At 41.6% G+C, this 11,377-nt stretch overlaps 1 protein-coding gene across 1 annotated transcript in view; it reads right to left on the reverse strand.

The window, feature by feature from the left end:
- Positions 1-11,377, reverse strand: part of LOC112105468 (ATP synthase subunit beta, mitochondrial-like) — a 23,918-nt gene that overhangs the window by 475 nt on the left and 12,066 nt on the right. The window contains exons 3-9 of the mRNA XM_029910516.1: positions 9,994-10,168; positions 6,486-6,607; positions 5,892-6,076; positions 5,205-5,363; positions 2,987-3,109; positions 2,603-2,815; positions 2,226-2,427 (exon numbers count right to left, since the gene is read on the reverse strand). Coding sequence (XP_029766376.1) covers positions 2,226-2,427; positions 2,603-2,815; positions 2,987-3,109; positions 5,205-5,363; positions 5,892-6,076; positions 6,486-6,607; positions 9,994-10,168 — 1,179 coding nt within the window. The remainder of the gene's footprint in view (positions 1-2,225; positions 2,428-2,602; positions 2,816-2,986; positions 3,110-5,204; positions 5,364-5,891; positions 6,077-6,485; positions 6,608-9,993; positions 10,169-11,377) is intronic.

An 11,377-nucleotide genomic window follows, 5' to 3' on the forward strand; every position in this document is an offset into this window, starting at 1 on the left:
GCTTTTGTGGATTTGTCTCAAGTATGCTGTTATAAAGAACCTTATCTGCTTCCAAACAAGTTTTGTATTTTTATTTCATAGATTTTTTAAATGCTTAAATGGGGGTGTAAATGGGCCTGTATAGAGGTGGGAAGGCAGCTGCCGTCAGTAAAGATTTTATCCATCAACAGCTGCATGGGAAACCCTTATCCTACAACAGATCTGACAGAAAAGGGCAGCTCCCAGATAAGATTTTATTTGCACTCAGCCACTTCACCACCTCCCTTTCAGTCAGGCCTGCATGCATGTGGCCCCCATTAATCAGGCTTGCATAAGCTTTTAGCCATTATACATCTCATAACTACAAGCCATCATCCAACCACCTCCCAACTAAGTTTTGTATTTGACAGTTCAATGAATATTGTTCAATAACGACTAGCAGGATTGCCAAGGAAAAGTTTTCCAGCACAGATTTCAAAGACTTCCTATTAAACTCATGAAGGGAAAACACAAATGGACAGTATACATAGCAAATTCAAAGGGCATAAAACCCTGAATCCCTCCCCCCTCCACTGAGTGACTGGCCATTTATGCCTCATTTTAGAATACAACCCTAAGGAATCACTAGCACTCTGTGCTGGAAAGCTGTACTACTACAACTTCCCACAACACTAATTGGCTATGTGATCATTGGCGTGCAAGTAGCACTTTTAGGGTCAGTAATTACTCTAGTGAAATTGGAAATAATCATCTAGGGAAGAGGTTCTCAAACTGTGGTCCGCAGACCACCAGTGGTCCGCAGACCACCAGTCAGGTGGTCTGTGGATAGTTCCCTCCAAGGTGCGTGCCTGGGCAGCCACACACAAGAGAATGAAGGGCCACTCACCTAATAAGTGGAGCCGTGCAGGTGTGGCTCCACTAATTAGTTGCCTGGACCCTGGAGAAGATGCACATGTAAGGTGAGGTGGTGGCCTTGGGGGTAATAGTGGGTGGGGGGGGGGAATTTGGGACATGCAGGGCTGCTACAGCCAGAGAGAAAGAGGCGACTTTCCCCAGCTCAAGGGCTGCTGGCGAGAGACCCCCCCATCCTTCCCATCGCAGGGACTGCCACAGCAGGGAAGAGAGGGCACATCCATTGTATTAGAAAGGTAAGATTACGGATATTAAAATGTGAGTTGTGTGCTTTTATTTGTAAAAGAAAAATAAAGTTTAAGATTTTTTTTTTTTTTTTTTAAATCTAGCTTTTATCCAAAGCGCTTTACAATAGTTAGCTAACGGTACAAATAACATTCGGAAAGATCATTAAGTGGTCCGCCGAGACCCGCAGCAATTTTCAAATTTTCAAGTGGAAAAAAAAGTTTGGAGAATCACTGATCTAGGGTAATAAATATACTCTTAAGTGGTGGGTTTGTAGGACACCTTTCCCTCTAATTTCGTTAGCAACAATATAAAGCCACATTTCAAACAGCATAGTTTAGATTTTAGAATACTGTCCAGTTCTAAGGGTTAAGAGGAAGGAGACTGGTCCCAAAGCTACTAAGAAGAGGGACTGAACTACTGAAGTGTCCTGCCCATCCTTATCTGACAAACACCAAATCCTGCTCCCTTGTCTTCCTACCTCTCCCTGGATCATGCAGCAGGGACCAGCTGGGACTAGCAAGTGGCACAGTGCCTAGAGTCACGATGAAGGCATATGCAGAGGATCAGTGAAGAGGGTACCCAGGCAATGACTCTCAGAAACAGCTTGGGCTGGTGCAAGCGGGGGCCAGAGAGGTTCAGTACTTCTGACAATGGAGTGAAAGGGGAAGAAATCTGGGAGCCAAGTTGGATTTCAATCCCTTTCTGTTTTATAAAGCAGTTCTTGAGAACTAAATGCTTAAACATTAGACGTTGCACATCATTCTCCACACTGGCATGGCTGAATCATTGCCTAGTGCTCCACCCATCCATTTCCATATCCACCTGTTCTCCCCACATCTTATACTTTGACTGTAAGCTCTTGGGGGAGGGAACCTTCTTTATGTTTGTACAGTGCTCAGCACAATAAGGCTGTGGCCCTTAGGCCCTACCCCAATACATATGTGAAACTAACACCCCTATTTTACTAAAGCAGTAACGTTTGGTGATGCATTCAAGCATATGGTAGTCTGCAGAAGTGAGAGTCAAACATTAAAGGAAACTGACAGCCTCCAGAATACAGCTCTGAAACTGGAGGAAGTCAGCCAAGTGAAAATATATTAGTTTACCAGATAAAATGCTCTTGAATCCCTTGATTGTTTCCTTCAAAGGCACCAATTTTCCAGCATGACCAGTGAAGACTTCAGCAACCTGGAAAGGCTGAGACAAAAACCTCTGGATTTTTCGAGCCCGGCCTACAATTAGTTTGTCTTCCTCAGACAATTCATCCATCCCCAAAATAGCAATAATATCTTGAAGGGATTTGTAATCCTATTATGGAGAAAGAAAACTACTCAAATTAAATAATCTCGTGATACAATGTGTAGATACATTAATACTGCAACGTATTCAAAAAGACCAGATATCAAAGTTGAATTTCACTTAACACTTAGTTAACTCCAGTTTGAATGAAATTCATGGGGGGAAAATGTAATTAACAAGATACCTGAAGAATCTTCTGTACACCACGAGCCACATCATAATGCTCTCGGCCAACAATGTTAGGGTCCATGATACGTGAAGTAGAATCCAGAGGATCCACTGCTGGATAGATACCCAGTTCAGCAATGGCACGGGATAATACTGTAGTAGCATCTAAATGTGCAAAAGTAGTAGCTGGAGCAGGATCAGTCAAGTCATCAGCTGGTACGTAGATAGCCTGAAATAAGCCATTTTGAAAATCAATATACAAGACCATAGTAAAAAAAACCTAATACTTGTTAAGCCTCATAATATACCTACTATTAACTGCCACCTTCGCTTTCTACTCATGAAGCTAAGCAAATGAACCCTTTACCGATGATATAAAGACACCTGTTTAACACCATACCTGTACTGATGTAATTGATCCCTTTTTAGTAGTAGTTATTCTTTCCTGCATTGTTCCCATGTCAGTAGCCAATGTTGGCTGATACCCTACTGCAGAGGGGATACGACCCAGCAGTGCAGACACCTGAAGATCAAAAGAGAAGATAATGTAGCAAGTTAAAGAACTCTTGTAGTTCATTTTCTCAGACACATAAAAGGTTCTTAAACTGCGCCGTTTAAAGTGTTAGTAAGCATATGGGGCACAATGCTAAGTAGAGTGGGAAGACTGTCAACAGTTATCAGGTCTGCTCTAAGCCTTTACACTCAGCCACCAAATGGAAAGAGTGGAGACAAAAACAGGATGGTACCCCATTTCATTCTTCTAGTCTTCTTGTCTCAGCAAGAAGAAAAGTTGGAACTGTTGTCTTCTTTCACTTCAGCAGTCAGGTTTATTGTTCCTTGGCTACAGACGACAATCCAGGAGCACAGTGTGCATTCACAAGGGCAGAGCAGGAAAGAGGAAGTAGGGAGAGAGAGGGTATGATCAAGAGTTGGTGAATTTTGGAGGCACAAGAGCCAGAGAGCTATTATAGAGGATTAGGGGAAGGCAGAAGAGAACTATGTGCCCACAAAGAAAATAAAAGATAGCAAGAGTGACATAAGGATACATCTCCTTTCCTTTACACTTCCTTCAAAACATGCAAAAGGGCCAGCCATTCTGGGCATTAGACACCGACATCCCCACCCCTTAGCAGGGTTGTTGCAATTTTCCCTAACCTGAGGAGATCCACGTAAAAAAACAAAAAACCCAAGAACCCCCAAGGTTTACGAGAAACATACTACATACAATATGTGATTCACTTTATGAGCATATTTATTCTGTGAACAGAAAGGCATAAGTAGTGCAAAATTAAAAGCTTGTAGTCCAGCATGCAGAATAAAGAGTGTGCATCGTACTAACTGTTACACTTACAATGCTTTTGTATCTACTTTTAGATATATACTTAACTTATTTGGCTAATTTTCCTACGTCACTCAAGTAGTTTTAATGGAGCTTGAAAGTGAGACCCAGTAAGGCCAGCTGGAGCTTCTACACATCCCAATAAAAAATTAGACCAGTTAAGGAAGGATACAACCCACCTGCAGTAGAACTAGGGCCTTCAGAAGCAGAGGCTTGCTCCATGGCACCATTTCATTTCTTGTCTACCCAGGAGCAACAAGATCACCAAACTGCATACACCTTTCACTACTCCAGCCATTATGCATTGCCACAATGGGACCAGCTGAGTGCCTATGTTGAGTAGAGGATCTATTCCTTCTTCAGTTTCTCCCCTACCAAACCCAACACCCTCCCCACCAGCAGTTCACCCAGTCATACATTGAACTGGAGCCAGAGCAATGGTGCTGTCAGGGCAGCCTATAATTGCCCCACCTCCAGAAGCCATGCTACTCACCAGCACTAAGCCATGTTTTGCTCTTCCCATTTTGGGTTCTAACAGAAATTTGTCACCACTTTGCCACCCCTTCTCCACCCCCTCCTTACTCAGACCCTCAATTGCTTCTATAGTGTGTCCTCCATGCTTTTCAGCAAGGTCTTATTACTAGCAAACCAAAAATACAAAAGTTGCAACTTCCAAGAAAGAAGGGGCCTTGCAGGAAGAAAGCTTCTAGAAAAAAACTGAACTCAAGAGAAAACTTAGGTTGAGGGGGTTTTGTATTATTTTAAGTTAATAAAGGTAAACCCTGGGAAGTGAAGGTTGGGCAGGTTTATGTCTTTATTCTGTTTAAGTCAAGGTAAGAACTACACCAGCTTAGAGTTACTCTGTGGATATTGCTACGCCCACTCTAAAGTTGGCTTGGGCCTGGATTCTATGCTTCTGAAGAGCAATTTAATTGTTTGACTTTGGAATATACCAAGTGGCCCACACCTGAAGGAAGTCATAGGGAGGATACACCTAAAGGCTTTATTCTTCCCCTTGAAAATTTTAGGGTTTTGTACATACTTAAGAAAATATCTAGGCCACTTTTTTCCAAGACTTCACTGGCATATACAAATATGTAGAGTTCCCGCCTCTCAAGCAAGAGACTGAATTTTTGCTTAAAATTGGTGTTTGATTGGTTTTCATAATTCTTTTTTGGGGCCAGGGGTACAATAAGAGGTTCAAGTTTCAGAGCTCTAATAGTAGTTTTTAGATTCTCAGGTAAGTATTGTAATGGAACTTTTTATTATGAGTACTAACCTCTGAACCAGCCTGGGTAAATCTGAAAATATTGTCTATAAATAGAAGTACATCCTGTCCTTCTTGATCACGGAAATATTCAGCAACTGTCAAACCAGTCAGGGCTACTCTGGCACGGGCACCTGGGGGCTCATTCATTTGACCATACACAAGTGAAACCTGGAATTTAATTTATTACAGAAATAAAGTTAGGCTACTACATTTTCTACAGATAATCAACACGATATAATGAGATGTATTATATTCAACACCCACATGTCTTGGACCAATTGTGGAGGCAAAGTCCAAGGACCAGATGACAATGGCACATATGTTGTGTAATTTTTTTTTTTAAGTAACAAAAGACCTTTATTAATGTAAGTATTTTTTCCCTAAAAGTATGAACACTAAATGAAGCTTTACAGACTGAACTTTCACCCTGATCTAATAAGTTAGTACGCCACTAAAGCAGCAAGGGTGATTGATTGAAGGTCCACTATTAGAATCTGCAGACCTTCCTAACTGGAAGAACATGAAAATTAGCATGTATATACAAGTCAAATTGCCACATCTCACATACAGAAAGTGTTTTTTTCTTGGAAAAATTGTATTCAAATAGTATGTTGCCAAACAATCCACTGTAATGTACAACAAACAATGGTGTGTGTGTTTTGTTTTGCTTTGATACTCACACCCTTTGAAAGTTACCTTGGAAGTGGCATCCTTCAGGTTGATGACACCAGATTCAATCATTTCATTATACAAGTCATTACCCTCTCGTGTACGCTCCCCTACACCAGCGAAGACAGAGTAGCCACCATGGGCTTTAGCAACATTGTTAATAAGTTCCATAATTAGTACAGTTTTTCCTACACCAGCACCACCAAAGAGCCCTGAAACAACAATTTTTGTCAATACAGTTGAGTTTTCAGTTTGAGATCATGGTCAATGAATGTGATTACATCCAGCTACAATACTTCACTATTATCCCTCAAAATGCCTGTTACCAGTGTAGGAATATTAAGCTAACTCTAGAACAAAACAAACCAATCTAAAATTTGCTGCTATTAGCAGCATCCATTTTCAACAGCAAGTTTGTTCTAGTGAGGAAGTTTAAACACTTTCTAGTAAGCACACAGATTTAGGAAACTGAATAAGACTAAAATTTTAAAGTTTATATAAAGCAAACTTGCAACTGCACACTTTTTAAGTCTTCCTCAAATTGAAGTACAGAATGTTTTATGTACAGTACTTGTTGCAAAAATTTACAGTATATCTATTTGCTTCAGAAGAGAAACTTACCAATTTTACCTCCTTTGGCATATGGAGCCAATAAATCTACAACCTTAATACCAGTCACAAGGATTTCTTGCTCAACGCTCATATCTTGGAATTCAGGAGCTTCAGCATGAATAGATGCAAACCTGTAAAGAAGATCTTTAACTATTTTACATATTTTTGTCTTTACTATCAAAGTTTCAAGAAAAAATTGTTTTTAGAGATACTGAATAAGGTGGTTATATTAGTGGTCCCTAGCCAGAAATCAAGTTTACATCTAGGTTAAGTTTAGAAGACATGCCATCAGTTAACATTACAAATTAGAAGTGTGTAATTCAAAAACAGTACGGGATATACCAATTGTGACACAGAGACCCCTTGGCAAAGGATCCCGTTCTTTGCAAACAGCTTACTCCAGAATTGACAAATTCACTAAATCAAACACACATCTTGCAGGTTATTTATCCATAAAGAGTAATATATCTAAGAAAGCTCATAATTTGTCAAGATTCATAATTGTTGTGACAGGTATGTACAGGTAATATTTAAGGAATAATGTATTTATACTGAAAGTATGCTTTATAAACTTGAAATAGAAATTAGTCACCAGGAGATAATGTGTCTTGGTGATGGCCCATTCAGGCAAGGAGAATTTGCCATGATGCCCTCTTTAGCGAGTGATGCAATGCAAGGTTCAACTGTTCAACCTTGCGCAATACTAAGGCTTTCAATGGAAAACCATCAGAAGCAATGACAAAAATCAAAACAACGTCAAGGTACAAAAGAAACTTGATAGACAGGGTGAATCCCTATCTTGTAAATAGAAAAGGCAACACAACAAGATGCCGGAAACGGACTATCACCATTCACTAAAGAAACCCTTTGTGGAACAGGGGTGTTTTCATGAACATTTGGATCCTGGTTCTTGTGAAGCCAGCCCTCTGCAACAGACTGAACTTTGGAGTTGGGGGGAAATCTATGTTATAACATAGGAAAAGTAACTACCGGTATTGATAAGCATAGACCTAGGCTCATGTTTTATTATTTTGTTTTGCATTGCAGCCATCTGTTTCCGCTACACACTCTTGTATCTAGAGAAATCTTTACTCGGTCTTAAAAAAAACAAACACTGATTTTATTTTATCCTAAGTGCTGTGTGGTTTACAGTAAAACTGGTAAACTGGGTTGGGTGCAAAGGATCTGGAATTTTTGTGAGTAGCCAAATGTCCCAAGCTGGATATCACAAGGAAATGATTCAAAGGAACTCAGGGATTTGGGGTGCATCTAGAGTTAATCTGCAAGGCAAATTTAGGGCTGGCATAGCCCAGAGGGGAGTGCTTGAGCAGATGAAAGGCTGGTGGAGTCAAGGAGACAACACCCAGCTACCACAAGACAGACTCCCTCTCACTGGAGACAGGGGGGTAAAACAAGGTGATTCACAGTCCTGGGTTCCTCGAGAACCATCACAGCAATATATTGACCTTTTAAGATACTTCTGAAAAGTCCATTGTTCTGGTCTCAGAAAAATGATACTGTTTACTAATACTCTGATGGGTTTTTGCATTAACTATTCACAAGGCGGTCACGCCAGTTTTGTGAACACTGCAGGACATAATCTCAAATGATCTCAGTTTAAGTACTGATTTATCACAATTAAAATTCCCTTTCTCATCTTTATTGGGCATACACTGCTTCACCTTTGCAGTTGCAAAGGACATTGCCTGCAGCACAACCAGTGTGATTAGGAAAGCTGGTGCAGTCTTTTATTAGCTGCAGAACCCAGCTCCCCACATGCAGCTGAGCCTGTTGATCCTCCATTGCATAGATCCACTAGCCATTCTCCCCATGCATGAAGGAAACAACTACAGGAGGCATGGAGACACAGACTGGCCATTGCTGCTGCCACCCCTGCAGCCTGGGCCCATGAGGGAGGGGAAATCCCTTCTCCCACTCCAGTTATTGGGGAATTCCCCAGCCTTAAGTGGAGTTACTTGAGCTGTAGTCTGTGCTCTAAATTCTGTCCCCAGTAAGTGTTGAAGGAAGCGCAGCTACAACAAGTTTCCAGGTTTATTTTCTGTTTGCTTGGGAGTGACAGAAAGATGATCTTCCCCTCCACGCTCAAGCTGGCAAATACCTGTAATATTTGAGGGACCTCACTGGGTGGTTACAAGTCCAATTTCTTTTGCTGGCAGGATGCTGGACTTTGCTTGTAGTATTCAATTTACTACTATTTAGTACTGTAGACTAGTATTTCTTCAATTGTTTGGGTAATTATTAATGCAGTATCTTATAGTTAAATATAATTTTCTCAACATCCCTGTGAGATGAAGGAATATCATCCCCATTTTACAGATGGAAACTGAGGTACAGAGAGATGAAAGTCAGAAGTGTCCACTAACTTTGGGTGTCTAATTTGAGACACATAGGACTCAATTTTTCCAGAGCACTTAGCATTATATAGCACTTATGTTCAAGGCACAGTTCCCTTGATTTTAAATTCAACTGAGCGTGCTCACCACTTCTGCAAGTCAGATCGCAAGATTCAATGTCAGGCACGCAGAAAATAAAGAATTAGTGACCATTTGTGAAAAGATTTATTAAATTGCTTGACTAGTATCACACAGGAACTCTGTGGCAGAGGTAGGGATAGAATTCAAATCTCCAGGGCAGCATTAAACTGCCTTAGCCATCAGATCATCCTTTCCTCTCTATCACTGCACACTTCTGCAACAATTGAAGCAGGAGATCCTGCAGTCTGGTCTCTCACTACACAACCTTGATTCATCCCTGAGTAGGTCCACCTGTACAATGAATGAGGCAGGGGGTCTGTGGAAAAAAATAGTACGGTAGAACCTCAGAGTTACAAAAAACCTCCATTCCCAAGGTCTTCATAACTTGAACGTTCGTAACTCTGAACAAAACATTATGGTTGCTCTTTCAAAACTTACTGAACCTTTGACTTAATACAGCTTTGAAACTTTACTCTGCAGAAGAAAAATGCTGCTTTCCCTTTATGTTTTTTGGTAGTTTACATTTAACACAGTACTGTACTGTACTTGCTTTTTTTTGGTCTCTGCTGCTGCCTGATTGCATACCTCTGGTTCCAAATGAGGCGTGTGGTTGACTGGTCAGTTTGTAACTCTGATGTTCTACTGTACGTGGTGATGTAACTAAAGACTATCATAACACATCTGTACAAGGACATGTGCAAAGATAAGCATACTTCTAGCATTTCCCAACTTTTGAGTGCTTACCTTGCAATTTTCATAGTGTTAATTTGATGTAGTTTTTTTTTTTTATTTAATATCAGTATAGCTTATTCTCCTTCCCATACAGAACTGGTAAACTGCATCCACACTAGGGAGGTTGAACTGCATTAACTATACTGGTATAATAAATATGGTACAACTTTTATGTTTAGACAAGCCTTTAGATTCATGCACCCTCACTACTTCTTTAATGGGTACCTTCAGAACAATATACTAGTAACAGCAATTTCTTCTCTAAATCAACTAAGTTTAAAAATACTCACTGTTTCGTTGCAATAGGCCCTCTTTCATCAATTGGCTCACCAATTACATTCATGATCCTTCCCAGTGTTTCTGGCCCAACTGGAATTTTTATAGGCGCACCTGTGTCCAGAACTCTCTGTCCGCGGGTTAAGCCTTCAGTGCCATCCATGGCAATTGTTCGAACAGTACTTCCACCTACGTGTATAAAATCTAAGTTTGCTCTTTGAACAGAGAAAGTTCACCTTATTGCAGGAGAGCTTCAGAACTTTTAAAGTAGTTACATTTAGAGGTTTCAGAACTGACAGTCAAGTTATGTGGTATAACTGGACACTTCTTCATGCCTCAGCCAACTGAGGTAAAACTTAGTTTTTCTGACTTCAGGTTGGCTTGCCAAAATCAATTATAAGATTCCTACATTGGCAAATCAAGTTTAAATAGAAGCTCCATAGAACATCTTAAGTTATAGTCATATTTTTAAACAGTACTCTACATAACTACATAGTCTTCATTATATTCACACTGAACTATCCAGAGTTACAGAGTATTCTAAGCTTGTTTTAGAGATTGATTTATTTTTTAAATAAACAATGAACATAAGTTTTTTTTTTTCCTGCAATGATAGTTAATTATCTGCAGAACTCACTGCTCACCACATATTGTGCTCCAGAATCTTAACTTTCATTTTGAATTACGTTAAATGTCTAGCTAGCCCTTATGGTTGTCAAGTTAAGACTGAAAACATGAACTCAGTGTAAACTGTTGAAATGTTGTCCTAAGTTTGCAGATAACATGAAACAGTGTTAGGGAGAGCTGTCTTGCCCAACCATCTCAATCACAGACCAAGAGACCATAGGCAGCGAGTTATATCAGCCAGTGGTACCCATGCTCCACCAAGGTTCGGGCCCTGCCTGCCGCCGCCACGGACCTCCCCCGGAGCGTCACTGCACCCTGGGCAGTGGCTGGCTGCCACTCCCTGTGCTGCATTCCCTCACCGGCCGCTGGCTGGCTCCTTTCACACTGTTCCCACCAGCGCCGCTCCACTGCTCAGACTACAAGGAAGTGGGGCGGGCTGAAGTGGCTGCTGCAGCTGCAGTCTGCAGAGGGAGGCTGCACACCTGATGTGATGGCAGCCATCCCCCTGGGGCCCTGACCCTTCACCAGTCAGGCCAGCAGGTGACGGAGCGCATCCTCCTCCTCCCCCCGGCGCTGGGCAGCGCGCACACAGCGCTGCAGGGGGCCAGCAGAGACGGGCCCTAGGAGCACATGCAGTGTGGTGCGGAGTGAGTGTGCTGCCAGCAGCAGGTCCACCAACGGCAGCTCAATGGGGCCCCAGGGCAGCTCAATGGGGCCCCAGGGCAGCTCAATGGGGCCCCAGGGCAGCTCAATGGGGCCCCAGGGCAGCTC

This window comes from Terrapene carolina, unplaced genomic scaffold (genome assembly GCF_002925995.2).
Source record: "Terrapene carolina triunguis isolate 2854851 unplaced genomic scaffold, T_m_triunguis-2.0 Scaffold62, whole genome shotgun sequence".
Lineage (NCBI taxonomy): Eukaryota > Metazoa > Chordata > Testudines > Emydidae > Terrapene > Terrapene triunguis.